Below are 21,911 nucleotides of genomic sequence, written 5' to 3' on the forward strand. Positions count from 1 at the left end.
GCATCAAAAAGGCCTCAAACTTTTTCAAAAAAAAAGCAATTAAGCCTCTACTCTTTTTTTTTTTACACTCAATTGGATACTTGAATTTTCAAAATGCATAAAAAATGCCTCAAATTTAAACAAAAAAAAATTTAAGTCCCTACTTTTTTTTTTCACTAAATTGGATACTTGAATTGCCAAAATGCATCAAAAATATCATTTGACCATTAACTTTAATGGTTATAGTTGACCATTAAAGTTAATTGTCCCAAATTTTTTCAGTTAAAGCCACCACATATCGCAACCACGACGTGACATGTGGCAAAAATATAAAAATAAAAATTAATAAAAGTCATAAGAATTATTAAATTTTAATAAAATTATAAAAATTTGTAAACATTTATAAAAAGCGTAAAAATTATAAAATACATAGAAATACATAAAATTTTATAAAGTCGTAAGAAAATTATAAAAATGTAAAAAAATATAAAATTAAGTAAAAAAATTATAAAATTTATCATACCAAAATAAGCATTTTATAATTTTTTTATAACTTTTATTTTTTTTATTTTTATTATCATTTTTCACAACATGCCACGCTGTGTTGCGACACGTAATGGTTTTAATTGGAAAAAAAAATTGGGGGTCGTTAACTTTAACGACCAACGGTTAAAATTAATGGTTAAATGGTCTTTTTGATGCATTTTATAAAATTTGATTTTTAATAAATGTTAAATATTTTTTATATTTTATTAAAATTTAATTTTTTATAACTTTCATTTATTTTTATTTATTTTATATTTTTTGCCACATGTCATGCTGTGGTTGTGACACGATATGACTTTAACTGAAAAAAATTAGGAGCAGTTAACTTTAACAATCAATTGTTAAAGTTAACGGTCGAAGGAGCTTTTTGATTCATTTTGACAGTTTAAGTACCCAATTAGGTGTTAAAAAAAAAGCAGGGGCTTAATTACTTTTTGTAAAAAAGTTTGATGGCCTTTTTGATGTATTTTAAAAGTTCAAGTATCCAATTGAGTGCAAAAAAAAGTAAGGGCTTAATTGTTTTTTTCGAAAAAGTTTGAGGGCTTATTTTTTTTATGTATTTTGAAAGTTCAAGTGCATAATTGAGTGAAAAAAAAAAGGACTTAATTGCTTTTTTTGAAAAATTTGTTCACTGTAATCAAATTTGTTATTAACTTTCATCCCTTCATAATTTATTTATTAATATTTTATATCTGAGTTAGTTTTTTTGCTTGCTTAGTTGCTTTAACCGTTTTCTTATTCTTGTCACTATGTATTTTGCAATTAAAAATATATTAAATGTAACAAATTGTGATTATTTAATAAAAGTTATTTTAAAAATAAAATATGAAATTGATACCAATAGAAAATTTTAATACGAATATTTATGGAATCGTCAATAATTCAATTTTAACAGAAATTGATAAAGATTCAACATAATTAAATAATTCAATAATACAAATAGTACAAAATGTGAAATTAATTCAATAATATAAATAGTAGATATAAATTCAAAAAAAATTAGGGTTTAAGGAAAATAAAAGTTTTAAGGAAAAGCAAAATGACAAAAGTTTTGGGGGTTCGAGGGAAGTAATTTTTTGGGGAAAAGTAATAGGGTTTGAAGGGAGAGATTAGGAGGAAGAGAAGTAAGATGGTTTGATATTTAGTTTATTCGAATTCGAAAATTTAATTTAATTTGAATTTAAAATTTAAAAAAAATTGAGTTGATTTGATTAACTCGCTTCGAATAATTCAAAATTTAAATTCTTTTAATCGAATCAAATTTTGTTCAGCCTTAATCTTAACTATTGAAGTACTTTTATTAGAATACTTTACTACTTTTAGCCTTTCAAAACAGCTTTTTGTATTTTAAAATCAAGACTACTGTAAATACATTTTGTTTTTCAAGTTAAGTATTTATAATTTTCAAAATTAAGAATTTATTTTTATACTTGTATTTTTAATAATATTATCTATTTTATTTTTAAAATTCAGGTTTAATCATTAACACGTAATTATTTACTTTTTTGTTAAATTTATTGTTGTGATATTTTGAAATAAAAAAAAAAAAGCTATTACTCAGTAGTAGAGGTGTGCATGGGCTGGGCTACCCGGCCTAGCCCGAAGGCCCGCCCGAAAAATGGGAGGTTCGGGTAAAAATATAGGCCCGAAATATGGGTTTGGGCAAAAAAATGAGGCCCGTTTAGAAAATGGGCCGGGCTCGGGTAAAATTTTTTTTGCCTGGGTCCAGCCTGGCCCGAATTATATACTAAATATACATATTTTTTATTTTTAATCATATTTACATTTTATCTTTAATTTTATATAATAACTTTTTATTATATTTTCAACTTGTATTGTTTTAAGAATTGTTTTAATATATTTTTATTTGTTTCTTGTTTTAATATTTATTTTAAATGTATTTGATGATTTAATATATTTTAAAATTTTTTATTTAATGAAATAAGTTAAAAAAATTAATATGGGCCGGGCCGGGCGGGCTCAGGCTTAATAATTTTATTTCGGGCCTGGCTTGAACAAATTTTTAGGCCCATATTTCGGGCCAGCCCGGGTCCGGGGCTAGGAAACGGGCCTAAAATTTTGTGTGGGACCCGGCCCAAACCCGGCCCGGCCCGGCCCATGCACACCTCTACTCAGTAGTCATATAATAAAAAAATGATGTTGTAATTAAAATTTTAACAAAAAAATTAACAGCATTAACAATTGGACCTGAATTTTAAAATATGAAAAGTAAAAAATTAAATTCTAAAAATAAAAATATTAAAACTAAATTCCAAATTTTTAAAAAGTATGGGGATTATAGGCATATTTTAACCTATTTTAAAATCTTTGCTGCAGTAGAAACAAAACCATGAGCTTATACGTGGTTGACATGCAGCACCTCAAGCAAGTAATTTAAAATTTTATGCTTAAATAATTCAAGTGAATAGAAAATACTTAAAATTTTCCTCCTCCTTTTTTTTACTTCTTAATTTGTATATGTTGATTTTTGAGATAACTTTTAGAATAATTTAAAAGTTTTATTCAATATATTTTGGTTCTTAAGATAAGATAACCTTTTAAAGTAATTTAAAAATATAATTAATAAAAATAAAAATATCAAAATTAAGAGATAAACGGGTGAAAATTTTCTAATAAAATAAAAACCGGTTCTGTATTACTCCTAAATTTCGGTTTCTAAAAAGGAAAAAGTATTTTAAAGTGAATTAAGTATTTAGAGAAAAGTATTAATAGTGAAATTTTAGTAAAAATTAAATTAAAAATTTGTGAAAGATGGTTTAAATGTGTAAGTTTATTATTCTAGAAAAATGGGCAAAATTTTAATAAATATTTTTTATGTGGAGTTGGAAAATTTAGATAGAGATTAAATTGAATAAAGTAGAAACGCATACATGGACTAAAGTGTAATTTTCTATTTTTAGGAGAGACCTAAATTTAATTTTTTATATTTAATTGATATTTAGAGACATAATGATGGATTAAAATCCCATAGCTTATGAGGTGGAAAATTTATGGAAATTAAAATTGAAAAGTGTTGAAATATGATTAGATAATGGAATAAATGCACTAAACTGAAAAAAAAGGAAAAAAAGGGGGAGGGAAAAAAGCAAGAAAGAGAGAAAAAATAAAATCTTCCATGCATTTTTCTTGAGTTTTTTTTCTTCTTAAAATCATAGTTTAATTTCATATCCTAGAGTGCTATAGAAATATTTTTAATCAAGAAAACAACTTAGATGAAGATGAAAGTGAAGTGATGATATGTGCTAAAAGAAATACATTTTAACCTCATTTCTTAATGTATTTTTTGGTGATTATTTGATATTAATTGTAAATTTTATACTTCTAATCATTTAAATGCTTAATAGAGTACTTGGGAGCAACATGAGTGAAAACTGGAGCGTCGGAGCAAGTTGCAGGAGCCACACAAGCTGAAACATTTCATATGATACCACAACCGTGTGACTGACACAAGCGTGTGGTAGACTGTGTCAATTTCACGGAATTGCATACTGAATAGCAGAAAATCACGATTTTAAATTTTTTAGGTATTCCAAGACATATATATGACAAAAATAAGAAGATAGGAGTGAATCGTTAGAAAATATTCAAGAAAATAACTCGAAAAATACCATTGAAGTCCACTTGGAAGCAAATTTCTTTCAAGATTAAAGATTCCCAATTAATTTCTTAGGAAGTTATTAAAAGTTTCTTTATTTCTTCCGATTGTACTATATATGGAATGTTGTATTTTCAAACATGAATTAATTTACTCTATGATGGATTCCATCGTTTGATTTTTATTTTACGCAATAAATTTTAGTTTCTTGTTCTTAATTATGTGTGTTTAATTATTGGTTTGATATTTTAGATTATTAATTTATATTTGATGTGCTTAAATTGATAGTTGAATAGATCATTTTTAAGAGTAGATCTTACATAGTTGAGTGGAGTTACACGTAATCCTAAAAATAAGATGACATAAATCTACTGAATTAGAATCAAATCTAAGATGACATAATTATAGCATGAGTTAATGCAATAATAAGGGTTTTAATTATAAAGAAATTTCAATTAATTAATCTAGAGTCAGTTACTTTTATGATCGAAAGAGATATTAACATAATTTAAGGATTTCTACGGATTAATGTGCTAAGTAAAGAAATTGAGTAATTTAGAGTGGTAGTGACAAGTGAAATCTAGGTGGATTCTTCCCTAGGTATTATTTCACTTCTTGGTTATTATTCGATTATTTTCGTGATTTGTTCTTTGTTGTATTCGTTAATTAATAAAATTAGTTAATTTTAGTTTTAATCAATCATTCGAATTATTCAGTTAAATAATAGAAAGACAGCAATTATTAGTACTTTTAGTCTTTGTGGGACCTATATCTTTATTCACCGTAACTATACTATTAATTGATAAGTGCACTTGACTTAGTTAGATTTTTAGTTAATTTTGTGACACATCAAGTTTTTGGCTTCATTACTGAAGATTAAAATATTAGAAAAACTTTATTTTTATTAATTTATAAATTTTTATTTTAATTTCAATATTTTTGTTTTAAATTTAATTGTTACCTTCTAATTTTTATTTTATTTGATTCTTATAGGTTCTTTTGATTTATTACTAGAAGCAACTCATTAGAACCATTAATTTTTTATAATGAGATAAAAAAAATTGCTCGTAAAAATCAGACAAAGGTTAAGAAAGAGATTAAGGTCAACAGATTTTAATAGACGATCAAGAGCAAAAAGGCATTACTGTGGAGATGGATAATAATCCTGGTAATCAACAATTTCCTCTATGTCATGCTTCTCAGACTATGTATGACTACTAAACCTACTCTAATTGAAGCTGAATCGAGTATTGTCAGACTAACTATTGCAGTAAATTTTTTTAAGATTAAGCTGAACACAAGTTTGATGGTGCAACAGTATGTTCAATTTGATGGGTTGCAAGAAGAAGATTTGAATGGGTTTTGTTTTTCCCTTTCCCCCTATGCTGTATTAGGAAGCTGCTTTACATCAATAGATGTATGTAATGCATGTATGTATGTATTTTAGAGGAAAACAAATACAAGTGAAAAACTTAATGATCTATAAATCAAAATAAGCAAATTGAAGGTTTTCAGTTAGTAATCATAGAAACTATGCCTTCGAGGTATACATGCGTCGTACTCGAATCTCCTGACACCACAGGAATAACCTTTCCTGAACCTGGTATCATGTTTCCTTTTTACTTGTACCTCGACAGAAAAGAGAGAAGAAACAGGTCTGTGATCAGAAAATCTTGTTTCTCCACGAATATAAGATAATTGCTCGATGCCAGAACCGCGCCATAGTATCCTATCACACCTGAAGAAACATATCAAGTTTATCCAAGGAATCCATGTATTTCCATTTAGCATTGTGATGTAAGAAGATGAAAATACCATGCAGGCGTTCGGCGTTTCTTCTTGGATTTGCCATTTTCTCCGGCGTATGAATCCGAATTTTGTGAATACTTGTAAGTAGGAGCAAAGAGTATCCGTCCCTCTTTGAAACCATCGAATACTCTCCCAGCTTCTCTCTCCATATTTAACTGCACTTAATGGAAAAGAACCGGTCAGTGGAGTTAACATCTTGAAAGTCGAAAGGAACTTAACAGTTCACTGTTATAATCCAGACATCATTTTCAAGGAAGCTAACATCTTGACAATGACTGGCCGACTTTTTGACTTTTTGTAGTTTCTTAAAGCAAAAGCAACTTGTTATTGACCTGTGCTCATGTTCATGCAAAGGGCTGACATTGTTATCTCAATTTTGTATGCAAATTTCTGATATTACTGTCTGTTGATCTTTAGAAGTAGAAAGTGATAAACCTGATCTTTCTCCAGAAGGGTGTCCCAGTTATTATCCTCCAACAGGCTCTTGGTTGTTTCATAGCTTAACGCTACCCGATAATTCAAATCCCCGAGCCATATTACTCGGCTGCAATATTCACAATTTCTAAATCAATGACATAGCAACATTTTCTTTTAAATAAAAAGGGTCAATGTTGTGTAGAAATGGTTATATCAAAGCAAACATACTCATGCTCAATAATTTTCTCTGGGGCTAAATGATTCGGAGTTTTGCAAATGATGGGAAACTGTATGCCTTTGAGGATCTCAGAAACATCAGCATTCCTCTTGATCTCATCGCCTTCTTTCTCACCGGAAGCTAAGTGACTGCACACGAAGCAAAAGCTCGTTTGGTGCAACGATATGCTTACCGCTATACATCCCTGCAAAACTGTGGTATTAATTCTCAAAACAAAATATTGCCAATCAGGTTTCCTGAAATGCAATCATTGATTAAAGCAACATTAATATGCTAACCTTGTTACCAAGGCGTTTCATTATTCCTCTTCCTACAGAGCATACTCTGACATGAGCAATGTACGGTACCAACTCCTTTCGAGCCCACACCGACAGGAACAGTCCAACCATCTGTTTGCTCGCTATAAGGCGGTAATTCATCTCCTCAATTGAACAAAGTGGGAACATATCAGAGAGCGAAACCAACTCACCGATATTATATCTCGAACCAAGGTCTAGTTCATTTGCTAAATCTTGAACCGTCTTTTTCCTTCGATTCTCCCCACTTGTGGAATCAGTAGGACAGTTGCAAGTCTTGAGAAGGCTACTCCCAGCCCTGAAATTCTTATTCAGGACTTTGAGCACAGGTTTGTCAAAAATATGAGCATTGGTCGGAGATTTCGACTCCTTGGAGACATTAGTATTGAAGTTTTTCAAATCATTGCCAGAGTCCGGAGTCGAATTACTAGAACTGTGATGTGGCTTGTTAAGTGCTTGGTTTATAAGGGCCAACCATTTTGCAGCAGGCTCATTGTCTTCACTTACTAGAATGTTTCCAGCATTGAGTGGAACAATTTCCTGAAACCTGGGAAATCAATATTCTAAGTAAAACATGCTTCAAAACAACTCATTACAGAAGCCAGAAAGATACATGAATTTGGAAACAAAGTCGAAAAAACTCATGACGAGTTAACACTTTCGTTCTTATCATCTTGCTAAAGCTATCTCCAGGTTAATTGAGCTTAAGCTATCGTGTTCGTGTGATAGTAACCAATGCTTAAACAGACCAGAAACTTAAGAATAAAAAATAACACAATCCTGAGTCAACCATACCCACAAACATATATATCTGCAGAGTGCTCCATTAGCAAGAAATCTTCCAAGTTCATGTCACTGTTGGGTGTCCTCCCTCCCACATTCCAGGTTGCAACAAATATCCTGCAAGCTCAACAATGACATTTTCCTGCTGTAAGAAATAACATAGGCCTCATCAGATGCACCAAAAACAATTTCAAACCACAACACGGAATCCATACCGGAAATCTCGAATTTCAGTCATTGATGCCATGGAACACTCGAAATTCGAGAGATTCAGCCCTTCGAGCAGCCCACCACTTTCCTTTCTTTCTGAGAGTAGACAAGAATTAGCAACAGGATGTTCACTTTTTTTGTTTTCACTCTCCCAATTTTGGATTCTAATACCAACAAATTTGTCAATGATAAAGGCCATGAGGTCAACATCAGAACTGAAACTTACACTGGTTCATTTAGATCTTCCCACATGTAAGTAACTAATATCTGGCTTATAAATCAAACATTTTCCTGTTAGGTAAGCTACCAAAATTTTACACTTGATAAGAACAACTTAAGTCTCTTTTGATGATGGGATACCTTGCTTTATACATATAATAAATGAAAGTTGTCATGCACTATTATTATTTTCATTATCTATGTTGTTTATTTCTCTTAATGCACTCATGTCCGACACATTTTCAAACAATATAACCTTCACAAACTCTCCAAATACATGAAAAGAAAAAAACATAAAACCAAATGAATATACCCACGCTAATCACACAAACACGTATATATCAACATTTTCATAACCACATACTGAAAGGAAAATAGGGTTCATTGCACCTAATACACTAACCATACCCATGAAACTCCTCCTTATGTAAGAAGAGGCTTCTAAAAGGTCCTTGTTCCTTGATGCAATCTTCTTCTCCAAATCTATCAAACATATCCCACAAACGACTTAAGAAAAAAAAACCAAAGGAAAATTAATAAAGTATTTTGAATTAATAGTCAGATAAGGGCTGATACCAGCAGAAATTGTATCACACTCTGATGATGCAAAATCATCGTCTGAGCCTCCTCTACCTCGTCTCTTAGAAGAAAAAATCTTTGGAATATTGAACTTGATGCCCAGCAAAATCAAACAAATCAAATCAAATAAAAATCAAACAAAATATGGGAACAATTGTTTTCCCAGGATCAAAGATCAAGTACCTTCTTTTTCTTGTCATTCTTAACGGAGTTGTCAGGAGAGGTGGCACCGCTACGATCATCCCCAAGTTGGCTTTCATTCATTAGGTTACTTATAAATTAAGTAAGAAAATAAATGTCAAAAATTTTCCCCAATGTACTCTTAAATTAAACTGTCAAAATGACAATGATTCATAACAAAAACACAAAAACAAAATCTGGGTCTTCGAGTTTAATTCAAAACAAAAACTGGGTGTTTGAGTTTAAAATTTTTTTTTTCATATGATTTTCTTTAATTTTTGTTTTAGGAAACATAATGGAATGAAAACATTTTTGTGATGTGTTTCAAAAGGATGAGACATAAGCGCCAATTGTTTCGGAGAGTATAAGACTTATTATAAGAGGGTAAGCAAAGAAACCGTTGAGTTGCAGTTAAAAAAAAAAAAAAGAAAAAAAAATGTGTATATCTTTTGCTATATAACATTTGCTTTGTCTACGTAAATTCATAACACATCATCTTTAATTTTATCCATTCGATTCCCTTTTAATCTCTATATTTTAAAATAGTTCTAATTATAAATTATTTCTTTTAACTTTAAAAGTTACAAAATAGTCATTTAATTATTTGAAAGTTTTCATTTAAGTCATTCAACTATTTGAAAGCTTTTATTTAAGTTTTTTTCTTTTTAAAGTTCGGCCAGTAAACTTCAAATAATGATTTGACGATTGATATGATAGATCAATACTCATTGAGGAGTAGAAGAATATACCTTAGATTCAAGTCGATTTGATGGTCGGTGTTGGAGATTAGAGAATAAAGATGTTTAAATTTTGGTTTGCAAATTCGTAACATTCAAAGTTGTTTTATGAAAAAAATAAACTTAATTGCAGAAGAGAACGAGAATGAGAGCTTTCTTTTGGTACAAATAGTGTGAACAGAGAAAGTCATATAACAACGGTTTTAACAGCTTAATGACTTAAATAAAAACTTTCAAATAGTTCAGTGATCATTTTATAATATTTTAAAGTTAAATAACCAAAACAAAAACTTACTAATAGTTTAGTAACCTCAAATGTAATTTACCCTATTAAATTTCCTACATCAATTTCCAAGAATAAAATGATTAAACTTAAAAGACATTGATGAAAGCCTAGGTTTTAGTATAGTTAGTATAATGGGTGAGGTCCCATAACTTCAACGTTTGGGTTTGAATTCCATTATTTGTAATAATGATATATGGATTTTATTCGAGTTAATTCGGATTTTGTTTGGCTCTTTATCTATTGTATATTATATTGATTCTATATTATAATTAGTCAGACATAGAGAAGACAAAATTTGAACCGTTTCATAGATTTTGAATCGATTTGCTTCATATGAAGTAGTTTTTTTTTTTTCTGAAAAGTGGTTATAGGGTGGGGAGGATTTTTTTTCTTTTAGATTGCGGGTATGGAGCGGTTATAGTAATTGCTTGTTCCGCCTCGTCTTGCTTCACTATATAAAATTTTCATTTAATCTTGTATATATATAATTATTAAAAGAGTAAAAATGTAATAATGTATTATAAAATATTCATATATTTTATGTTTAAATTTTTCTAAAAATTATGTTCAAATATTTACTTGACTCTACAAATATTAAAAATAAGTAGCAAAAATTAAATTGAAATGGAGTAGGGTGAAGCGGGGATGGATGCATCCAACATTCATGGAGGTGGTAGTGAATTTCAAGATTATACATTAATAGTGGAACGAGGAGTGGAGCAAAGCGTGCCAATTATTGAATTTTATTATATACACTTTATTACTTCCATCAATAGCATATAATGACAACTGATAATTTTATTGATTGAGTTTGTGTCACAAGTTAACAACAAACCAACGTAAGATCGATGACAACATCATGATAAACTAAACAATTGTAGTACATTTAGCATTTTTAATCTGATGTATTTACATGTTTAAATTTCATTTTATTTACAATTGAATCTAATTTTTTTATTTATTGTACATATTGCATGTGTTATTATTAATTCGTTTTAAACTACGTTTCATTATTTATTTTGTATGTTGTTTTGAAACACACCACTGTGTATCCCGACATTAACAAAGTTAACATTTGTTAAATTTTCCAATCAATTCTTAGATGATTTGATAAAGAACGCAAATTTAAGTATTAAAAGAGACAAAAATAAATAAATAACTAAAATAATTTTTCTATAAAATTAAAAGGTCAAATAAATTATTATACCATTACAATGAATTCTCGTATTTTATAAAAGTTTCCAAATAAATTCTAAAAAGAAAAAGAAATTAAAATTAAAATTAAAAACATTTAGATATGAGTTATGAGTTAATCCAAGAAAAGAACAATCAACTTAAAATTCAAATTCTTTAACTATACTTTTATTTTATAAAAGTGATTATTGGTAAAATATAATTATTTCTCAAATATCAAATTTATTTGTATTACTTCTCCCTTTCATAATGTAATATTTATTTTGTTGGAAACTAGGCACTCTACTTCCATTGTCTTAAAATATTCACATAAATTATTAAAACTACAACTAAAATAATTTTAGCCTCTTATTAAGATTATTTAATTTGAATATTAAATATTTATTTTCTTGAACGAAAAATTTAACCGATTATTTCATTCAAATAATTTCAAATATATATAAAAGATGAAATAATTCGAATATTCAAATAATTTATTTTGATCTAATGAATATTTTCATTTTAAAAATTCTTATTATAATTGTCACCCATAATTATTTTGCAAAAAGTAATCACAAATATATATATTAAAAATACATTAATTAGAGTTCGAGAGTTTATATGTAATTAAATCTAAAATCTTTTAATCAAAATTCAGGTTGAGAATGGCTGCTGCGGCAAACCCTAAAGAAGCTGTGTGCGTGACCGGAGCTAATGGATTTATAGGGTCATGGCTGGTCCGCACCCTCCTTGAAGACGGCTATACCCGGGTCCACGCAGCGATTTACCCAGGCTCAGACCCCAACCATCTGTTGTCTCTCCCCGGCGCCACTTCCCGAGGCGTGGTGCTGCAGGTGTACGAGGCCGACGTCTTGGACTACCCAGCCGTCCTCAAAGCGGTGGAGGGCTGCCAGGGTGTATTCCACGTGGCCTCTCCTTGCAGTCTGGAAGATCCCAAAGACCCAGACAAGGAACTGGTGAGACCAGCGGTGCAGGGCACACTCAACGTACTCGAAGCCGCTAGATCAGCCAAGGTCAGACGGGTGGTGCTGACTTCCTCTATATCAGCCATGGTTCCAAACCCCAATTGGGACCCTAAAACCCAAGGACCCTTCAACGAATCATCCTGGACAGACCTGGAATACTGCAAGGCACGACATAAATGGTATCCAGTGTCAAAGACCCTAGCTGAGAAAGCGGCATGGGAATATGCAGAGAAACATGGACTTGATGTAGTGGCTATAAATCCAGCAACATGTTTAGGTCCTATGTTGCAACCCAACTTGAATGCAAGTTGCGCGGTGCTGCTACAATTGTTACAAGGCTCTAAAGATACCCAGGAGTACCACTGGTTAGGGGCAGTCCATGTTAAAGATGTTGCCAAAGCACAGATATTATTGTTCCAGTCACCTGTTGCTTCTGGTAGATATCTTTGCACTAATGGTATCTATCAGTTCTCTCAGTTTGCTCAAACTGTGTCCAAACTTTTCCCTCATTATCCTGTCCACAGGTTTTGTTTTATTTTGTTTTGTTTTCCCTCTTTAATTCTTTTTTACCTGTAATAGTGTTTTTTGCTAGTGTAGTAGTGCAAGTTTTAACATTGTTGAAACAACATTTGAACATTCAGGTTTGCAGAGGAAACGCAACCGGGGTTAGTTCCTTGCAAAGAGGCAGCCAAGCGATTAATTGATTTGGGTCTAGTTTTCACACCAGTTGAAGATGCTGTTCGTGAGACCGTGGACTCTTTGGTAACCAAAGGCTTCCTGAAATCGCACTAGCAGATGTTACAATCAGAAATTAGGAAACAAAACCTGTTATGATTTTTTTCTTTTTCCTTTGTTTTAAATTTTCCGTCTACGTAAGTCTGAAGTAAAAAGGTGGACAAAGTTTGTTGACTTTTCTTTTAAATTATATATTTTATTTGGATAAAGCATTAAGAAGAGACGTGTTACCTTAATCACTTTGAGTCGACCAACAGTTCATGGAATGAAAAACATGAATCTTGCAGCTTTTTCAGACTTGAAAATTGTGCAATTTAAACTATAGATGCTTCCTTGCTTTAATGAACAGCTTATTATCTAATTAATTAACCTTGAACCTATGCACTTCAATTTGTTTTTTTCATAGTTCAAAGAGAACAACCAGAAGGGCCATCGAGGCTCCTAGCACAAGGAGACTCGAGTCCTGTAGAGGTAAAGCCCCGAAAGGCGAGTGTGTCTAACAATCTTGAATAGAAAAAGATCATCATTGCTCGAGTCAGGCTTCCCTCTCTAATGGAAGCAAGGAAGAGACTTTGGCACAAACGCGACTGGTACAAACAAAAGCCATTGAGGCCACCAACTCAAGCTAAACAAGGCATTTACTCGAGTCTTATAGAGGCAAAGCTCCAGAAGGCGAGTAAATCTAACAATCTAGATAATAAAAAAAATCATCATTGCTTGAATCAAGCCTCCTTGTCTAATGGAAGCAAGGAAGAGACTTTGACACAAACGTGAGATTCTGTACCTTGATGCAGTAAGTCTTTAAGCGGTCATTGCCTCCGGTAGTGGATGCGACTATTGACTTGAAACAATAGTAGTAACGAGATCCCAAAAGGCCTAACTCTTGAGGGGACTTGACAGACCAAATTCACCAAGGAATTAGTGAATTGAGTCCTGTGCGGGACTCAAGTGCCACAACCCAACCGAGAGCCACAAAAAATTATTATTCTGACATGACCTTATCCTACCAAAAAAGTGGTTTGAGTCCAGAAATGGGACAAGGCCAGGGGTGGAATTGGGACGGGTGGCTGGCTATTCCATGGCCAAACAGCTGGTCACATTACAACACCAAAAACCTTAAAGACTAAAAAAACAACAGTCACTCAGGATCTCCTGCCAGAGATCCAAGCGAACCAATGGCTGAGGCGAAGAGACTGCTAGGCTGAGTGGCGCATGGAGGAAACTGCCAGTGATGGTTTGAAGCAATAGACGGATCAGTCAAGTCGAGGTTGGATGCAGCATTCACCTCTAATTGGATGGGGCTGGAAGCCAGAATAGTGACGACGATGATGCTCTAGAGATGAAACAGTAGGCCGCCAGCGAAGAACCAAACCAGAGAAGGCAACAACAAGGAAGTTGTGGAAGCTATAGGGCCAACCAAACATATAGGATTGAAGAGGAGAGAAAGAGCTTTCGATCGTCTACAGCCTTGGCCGGAAGACACAAAAGGCACCGGCGGCAGGGAGAGCAAAATGAGAGACTTCAACCATTCATGTGAAAGTTTTCATTAACAGCAAGCTTTAGCAACAAAGTTCATTTTTCGACGTGGAATAAGAAATGTTCATTACATTAGTATTCCATCATTCCTTTCAAAAGAAATCTTAGATTCAAAACAACCTTGGAAACGCCCAAAAGATACATTAATGATTCATTCATTTATTTATTTTACAGGAAAAAATATCTACCTTCACCATATGAATGTAATCTTCCCATTGTACCTCCAAAATACTCGAGAATGTAGATGTGCAACTGAGAAAACTCTACCAATTCGCATAAAGATCGGCAAGAGCTCTGTACATTGCAAGGAACCCTACTACTACTCGGCGGTTGGTTGTCTCCTGCAAAAGCGTAAAGCATATCAACATCTTAGAGCAATCTGATTGAACATTTCACATTGCAGATAGTTTAAAAGTACAAAAGTTTATGAAAGAACCAACATGAAACTTACCTTCCTGCATGTGTTACTGAAACAGTGCATCCAGTGTCTCCCTGTAAAAGGCAAGACTCTGCATGTAGCAAAATACAGCGATCTGTTAAGCTGCATTTTCTGAAAAGGGAACAGAAAAAAGCTAACTAACATGCAAGAATAAGTACTAAAATGTTCATTTTCCATGTGTCTGCATCGACTTTCCAAAATTATGGAAGTTGGAACCTGGTGGCTAAGTTCATATAGGTTTTAGATAGTGATAATTGATTGAGTTCGTACTTTGGAGTAGGCATAAACACCAGCCTCTTTAGATCCCACAGGACTTCCTCTTCTAAGAAATTCACCTTCTTTATGTATGTATAGTAAGGGAATCCCAGTTGACAATTCTAAGCTAGTAACCTGTTTACTCATAAGAAATAGAGGTTATTTGCTCGTACAAAGTACAATACATATTCTATAGGAATATGAGTACTACAAAATATTGTCTTTGCTACCTCCTGTGTAGCTAATTTGTCAAGATACATGATAATAGACTTCAGGGAATTCGCATGTGAAGCAACCATCACATGTTTTCAGGATCAAAGTTGGGGTTCAATCTGCAATGAAAATCTTACTAGTTAATTGGATTCTACATGTTAAGCTGTTTTAAACCTTCAACATAATAAGAAAGAACATTAGCCTTAAACCAGGGTGGTGCACTTACATGTTCTCTAAAATAGGCTACAGCCCTTTGAGAACACATTTTCAAGCTCTCGCCATTGGCTGGAGGACTATTGCAACTTCGTCGCCACTCATGAACTTTCTCTTTTCCGTATTTTTCAGCCGTTTCCAGCTTGTTATGGCCCTGTAACTCCCCATACTTAAAGAGTAAAAAAGCTTGTTTCAAGATCAAGCTCAACCAAGAAAATAGTAAAGCTAAGAAAACCAGAGAAAAATGAAATTTAATGTACATTCTTTCATTCAACTCCCAAGCTGTTATAACTGGAATAGATTGCCTTTTAGTCTCTTCACTGAAAACCTGACTCCATTCTTTTGCCCGATCACTTTCCTTACGTATTATGATAGGTACCTGAGAAACATACATGGAACTAAAGGAATCTCTATGTTGCAAGCAATTTGACAGCATGACCAAAAGAAAATCAAGACAAGTTATATTACTGCTGCTTTGAAATTCAATTGAAGTTTAATATCTTCAAGTACATTGCATTGAGAAGAAAAAAATATTTTACATAATTAGAAAAGAAAATCGGAACATTGTTTTGGATTGACCTTTTTATGGCGGTGTTTGTCATGACAAGCATAGCTGTCATCTGTAGACGAATCAATAACGACGTATAAATCATGTCTACAGGTATATTGCTTATTCTCCTGCAAGCTTCGACAGCTTCCTCTATGCCTTTCTTGGTTAATGGCACATCGACACAACCAGTGAACAAATTGTTTTCGTTCCATAGAGAATCACCGTGTCGAATTAGTATCAAAGCAGATCCCACCAGAACAAAACTTACAAACAACACATATCCTCATCTCCTAACAGAGGGCAACATATATATACATATATAATTGGTTCAGGATAAGATGAACTCACCTGATGTATTGTTTTTGTAATCATTTGTATTTTGTGAGAAAGATGAAACAAGATCCATCAGTGGTGACTGAGAAGACAATGCATGAACACCATGTAACTTTGATTGGCCATAGATAAAACTCCCTCCAACATCAACTACAAAGGCCTTTGAGATAATCTTTAATGGATACTTCCCGAGTTTCTTACAAGTGCTCCATTCATTACCACTGGAATTCAGCTGAATTGTTGCTATTGATTTGTGGAACATGGCAGTAGCCATTCTGATAGTCCAATATAACCTATCTCACCATCAGCACATTAATATTACTACTTACAAGATATACACCCAAGGAGCAGATAATTCAGCAGAACAGGATATGTTTAATAAACATGAAAATTAGAGGAATAAACAAGACATGGCATCAACACTATTGACATGACTAGTTTAATAATATATCATATTAATATTCAACAGTACTGTCACGTAACTTCCAAAAAAAGAAAACAAAAACTAGGACTGTCATGTAATGTCAAGCTTCCTTTTAAAAGACAAAACCCACAGAGATTCTGGGAATACAGGTATAATTTTCTTTTGACATTTTTTTCCCATTAGATAAAATTTATAACGTATAAAAAAGAATGAAAATAAATTAATCAAAGCAAAGCCATTGCAAAACTGAAAAAAAGGGAAAGTAAAAGAGAAGTGTAACATACTTGAGAGGCCAAATGGGTATGAATAGAAATTGACAAAATAAAATTAGAGAATTCAGGCGAAGGAAGTGACAGTATAAATATAGCGGGCCAAAAACGAGAGGAAGAGAAAGTGGCGCAAGAGTCTCATTTTAAGGGTTAATTCGATTTTTGCCCCCTAAATTTGTTAACTATGTTCACTTTTATGTCAATATTTTTCTTAATCCACTTTGGTATCTAAATTCGATAACTAAGTCTATTTTGATATTTGAACTTGGAAAAATAGAAAAGTTTGATGAGGTGATACTCTTAAATTATACCATGTCATTAGATTTACATTTTTCTAGGTGATGACTTTGTACAATTCTAAAATATCATGTCATTAAACTTCTACATTTTCAAGTTTGAAGATCAAAATAGAACAATTGTCAAGTCCAGGTACTAAAATGGACCAAAAAAGTAAGGTTAATATACTATTGGTATCTAAGTTGGGCTTCAATGTTCAATTTGGTACTTGAGTTTTTTTCCTAATTTGGTACTTAAGTTTAACTTCAATGTTCACTTTGGGACCTGAATTTTTTCAACTTGATACTTGAGGTTTGTGTACTTAAGTTTGAGTTTAACATTCAATTTGGTACCTAAGCTTTTTCTTTCTCTCAATTAAGTACTTATTTTTTTACTAGAGCACACATGTCAAATATTCATTGGGTCACATAATGTCGTTCGGTATGTATACCAAATTAAATCTTGAAGTCAAACTCAAGTATCTAACTGGGGCCGAAAAACTTAGGTGCCAAATGATACATAATCCAAAAATATATAAATATAAAATAAATCTAGTTGTCAAGTTCATAAACCAAAAATATATTAACCCTACATTGTAATATAAATTTTAATGTTGTAGTTATTTAATTAAAAAAAGTTATAGAATTATTTGTTGTTTTAAATGATCTTCCTTTTAGAAGAGTGTTTCACCAGGTTAACTTATGATATTAAGTAAAAGAGTTTATAAGTACAATAGATATAGATTGTAGTTTAAAAATTATTTGTGTATTGACATTATATTCAAATTATCAAATAAAAGTTTATATTATTCAGATTAAATTATGGCATACATAATATATTTCTTAAAAAAATATATAAAGTTATTATTAAAGTGATAAAGTTGATGGTTTAGAAACCATAAATACCATTGTGTACCACAAAATCTAAACCAACTAATATCGATTTGGAAGCAAAAGTCATGGATTAATGGTAACAATGTTGCTGAGTTGCAAGCGCAAAGTTGATGGATTGATTCTAAGTTCTAACTTCAGCTAATCTTACGCTCTGAGCCCTAAATATGACCGAAAAATAGATAATAATGTATGTTAGGATACAATTCATTATTTTTACTCATTAAATATAAAATTCAACTTATAATCATAGTTAAACATGTAGACAGTAGGAAAGCCAAATTCCTTTATAAAATGATATCGGATTTATTATTACTTTTAAAGGTCACTTAAAAATAAAATAAAATAAAATAAATTAATTACCCCATCAATTAAGACATTGGACATTAAAAATTCATGAATTAAGTCTTTTTATTATGCTAGCCATTGTCATTATGAATTCCAACCCATAACCATGTGATTAAAATTTTTATGCTACACTATTGTGCTTAACAAATTACACATTATGTCTCATTTTATTTATATGTTGGATCATAATAATGTGTTTTTTTGTTAGCTCGATGGAATAAACTGAAGATCTCAAGAAGGGTGAATTGGCCTTTAAAAATATTGGTGAAAGCAAAGACAAAAAAATGAAACAATTAACACAAAGAATTTAGAGTGGTTCGGTTCCAATTACCTATTCCACTACCTTAGCTTTCCACCACTAAGGATTTTCTTAAGTTCACTAATTTGTTCAACCTTTGAGGACAATGTTCAACCTTACTACTCCTTAAGATTTCTACCCCAAATCTTAAGTTACAAACCCTCTCAAAGAGATACAAATAAGCAAACAAAGAAACAATCCTTACAAGATTAAGTTGTTTGCAAAATGAAGCTCAAATACAATAAAATACACTTGAGAAAGAGAATAGAGATAAAACTCACAAGTGTATGGAAGAAGAATGTGAAAGTATTAAGCTCTAAGATTGTTTGATTGATGACTTTTGCTTGAAAGTGTTTTTCTTGATGTTGTAAGTCTTTGGAGGATGGTATTTATACCCCTTAATAGATTTCCAACCGTTAAAGTTGTTTGGTGTAGTGAATATGGTCATTGGAGATGTAAAACCAGAGCATTTATTTCGCCTGCAACTGCGATTATCGATACCAAAGAAAAGGGTATCGATAATTTTTGTAATAAATGTTGATTCAGTGACCGTTGGGATTTATTAATCGATACCAAAAAATATTTTATCAAATCTTTTTGAAATAGATATCGATACCGAATCGATACTTTGTAGGGTTTATAAGAAACAAAATGCTATTTTGATGTTGTTTTTAAAAATGTATCAATTATTTTCAAAAAGTATCGATACCAGAAAAATAGTATCAATAATTTTTAAGGTTCCTGAAAATAGAATGCATGTTTGGTCTCGATTTTTCTAAGGGTATCGATAATTCCTAAAATATCAATACTTGACCAAATGGTATCGATACTTTTTGGCATGGAGCAATCCTGACTTGTTTGAAAATCATTTTTGATGTGTTAAAATGATTTTAACTTGATTGGAATCATTTTAACTTGGTTAAAATCATTTTCGCTTGGTTTTAAAATTGTTTCAAAATTTTCTAGGAGTTTAATAATGCTTGGTTTAACAATCTCTCCCTTTTTGATATAACAAAACATTTGGTAAATTTATTTTTGAATAATTGCTCTCCTTAATAAAAAAATTAAAATTTTAGGCCAAAATAAAATTTTTCATTCAAGTTGACATTCATTTTTACTTTAAGAAAAATATGTCACAAAAATTTGCTTTAGTTATTATCAAAGAATAATAAATTAATTTACCTTAATTTACCTTTTCTTCTCTCCTTTTTTTATATAAAAATCAAATAAAGCTAAAGGAGAAAAGAAGTTAGTTAATCACAAGAGAGAGATAAAATTGAATGAGCAATGAACTAAAGGAAAATTGTATCTCAAAATACAAAGAAAGCGATAAAATGCAATAAAAACAATGACATAGGCATAAACATAGAAATGAAGGTGCAAATGCTATGAAAATGAAATGTACGTCCTAGAGCTACTCTAATCATCATGAGGAGGGGAGAAAATAGGTGTCGAAGGAAAACATGCAAGGAGAGACGTCATTTGAGACTTTAAAGTAGATAGCTTAAAGTTAATGTCTTCCCTATGGGATCGAACCTCTTGTTGAAGACCTTGAACATCATTGCTCAAGGAATTGATAGCATCAAGTATGGCACTATTAACCTCGGAAGAGGATTGAGTAGCATGTGAAGAAGAAGTCGGTGGAAGAGCAGGCTTGGGTGTCGAAACATCTTCAAAAGCAGCGTCGATGTCGTCATCTTCATTATCTGTCGGATGATCGCTCTTAATTCACGTACCGGAGTTGGCATCAAAATGATATCTTGCATAATGAATACCCCCATAACTAATTGGTTAGTTTGAGGAAACAGCGGTGTCTCCATGGGTATTAATACCTAATTGCCTAAAAAGGTATGACAAATAAGTGCCATGAGGAAGAGTGACATTTGTATTCAGCCTCCTTCCAATATCTTTATTAATGTCATTAAACATTATTAGAGCAAGGCCGGGACGCCTATTGAGCCACCAATAATCGGTGTTTCGAAGCTTGGCATGCTTTTTTATAGGTCTAAGGTTCCAAGTGAGAATTAAATGGAGGAAATGACCATGAAGATTAAGTTTGGATGTTGATCCAGACTGAATAAAAAGTGCGAGATTAAAATGACATTTTTCATCGGAGTTACTTCCAGGAGGCAAATGAAGATAATTGCCAAAATTTTCGACAATAAGGCGTATAGAGGTTTTCATTAAAAATAAAGTGATGGCTAAAACGGTATCGTCGGACTCATCATGCTCAAGTTTGACATTTAAAAAGAAAGCACAAAAAAGATTAAGGTAAGTCGGCGAAGAAATATTTAAAAATCCCATCCAACCCTAATTTTGTAAAATAGGGAAATGAACAAAATTAATAGCCTCTAACATGGCTAAATCCACTTTCCTAGACTCTCAAACCCAATTTGAAGCAAAATGTGAGTTAAACGAGATAAAGAGTTTGAGTTTTGAAAACATTCGTTAAAGGACGACTCCAACTCACTAGATGTATGAGAAGATGATGTATCGATTCTAGGTCTTTTCATAGGGGCCATACTAGCTAAAAAGACACATAGAAGCACTAAAACTCAATGGAAAACGCTTCAGGGAATTTTAACAAACACTTGATGGGCAAGGGTTTGAGGTAAAAAAGTTAAGAAAACCTTTAAAAATAGGTGACCTCCTGCAATAAAACACGATATTTGGAGTCCAAAACAACTCAATAATCCATCAAAAAGCACCATTTCAACCTACATTTTATAAAATTAACAAATTGAAAATGTTAAATTTTTACCTCAAAAGTGTTGAAATAGGCAAAATCTTCAAATAATGTTGAACAAATATTGAGGAAATGAGGTTTGAAGATGTTAAAAGACCAAGATTTGTCAAAAAAATGAAGAAATATAAAAAAAAAATTGGAGAGGATTTGAGAGGATTTCGGTGGGGGGAAAATTTTAGGTTTTGAATGTGTTAGAAAACTAGTGCAGGTACCTAAAAACAGCTTGTGGTATCAATATTTTTCACGAGTATCGATATTTTTATAAAAGTATCGATATTTTCAAAATGATTTTGCGATTCTGTTTTCCAAGTGCAGTGAAATTTGTAAAATCA

General features: G+C 31.8%; 2 protein-coding genes and 1 pseudogene across 3 annotated transcripts; 1 reads left to right on the forward strand and 2 right to left on the reverse strand.

Moving 5' to 3' along the window:
* Positions 1-5,543: 5,543 nt before the first annotated feature.
* LOC108466692 (type I inositol polyphosphate 5-phosphatase 5) lies at positions 5,544-9,279 on the reverse strand. 2 transcript variants are annotated; one of them, XM_017767066.2, is made up of 10 exons: positions 8,876-9,279; positions 8,690-8,783; positions 8,522-8,596; positions 7,900-7,990; positions 7,697-7,801; positions 6,884-7,448; positions 6,596-6,789; positions 6,386-6,494; positions 5,957-6,105; positions 5,544-5,879 (listed from the first exon to the last, which is right to left on the reverse strand). In XM_017767066.2, the coding sequence occupies exons 1-10, from the start codon at positions 8,954-8,956 to the stop codon at positions 5,657-5,659; spliced, it is 1,686 nt and encodes a 561-aa protein (XP_017622555.2). In that variant the 5' UTR covers positions 8,957-9,279; the 3' UTR covers positions 5,544-5,656. The 2 variants fall into 2 exon arrangements, with proteins under 2 accessions (XP_017622555.2, XP_052881251.1); XM_053025291.1 differs by having other exon boundaries at positions 8,684-8,783.
* A 2,366-nt stretch (positions 9,280-11,645) lies between these two features.
* LOC108466453 (cinnamoyl-CoA reductase 1) lies at positions 11,646-13,094 on the forward strand. The gene is made up of 2 exons (XM_017766812.2): positions 11,646-12,578; positions 12,696-13,094. The coding sequence occupies exons 1-2, from the start codon at positions 11,734-11,736 to the stop codon at positions 12,844-12,846; spliced, it is 996 nt and encodes a 331-aa protein (XP_017622301.1). The 5' UTR covers positions 11,646-11,733; the 3' UTR covers positions 12,847-13,094.
* A 1,253-nt stretch (positions 13,095-14,347) lies between these two features.
* LOC108465513 (2,3-bisphosphoglycerate-dependent phosphoglycerate mutase 1-like) lies at positions 14,348-17,185 on the reverse strand (annotated as a pseudogene).
* Between the last annotated feature and the right edge of the window lie 4,726 nt (positions 17,186-21,911).

The sequence above is a fragment of the Gossypium arboreum genome, chromosome 2, assembly GCF_025698485.1.
Source record: "Gossypium arboreum isolate Shixiya-1 chromosome 2, ASM2569848v2, whole genome shotgun sequence".
NCBI lineage: Eukaryota > Viridiplantae > Streptophyta > Magnoliopsida > Malvales > Malvaceae > Gossypium > Gossypium arboreum.

Excerpts from the sequence above, each read along its gene's own strand:
- LOC108466692 (XM_053025291.1), bottom strand. The coding sequence starts at position 8,956 with ATGAATGAAAGCCAACTTGGGGATGATCGTAGCGGTGCCACCTCTCCT. Across the intron at positions 8,784-8,875 it reads AGAATGACAAGAAAAAGAAG|TTCAATATTCCAAAGATTTT; the intron begins GTACTTGATCTT and ends CTGGGCATCAAG. Across the intron at positions 6,495-6,595 it reads GAGAAAATTATTGAGCATGA|CCGAGTAATATGGCTCGGGG; the intron begins GTATGTTTGCTT and ends TGAATATTGCAG.
- LOC108466453 (XM_017766812.2), top strand. The coding sequence starts at position 11,734 with ATGGCTGCTGCGGCAAACCCTAAAGAAGCTGTGTGCGTGACCGGAGCT. Across the intron at positions 12,579-12,695 it reads CCTCATTATCCTGTCCACAG|GTTTGCAGAGGAAACGCAAC; the intron begins GTTTTGTTTTAT and ends TTGAACATTCAG.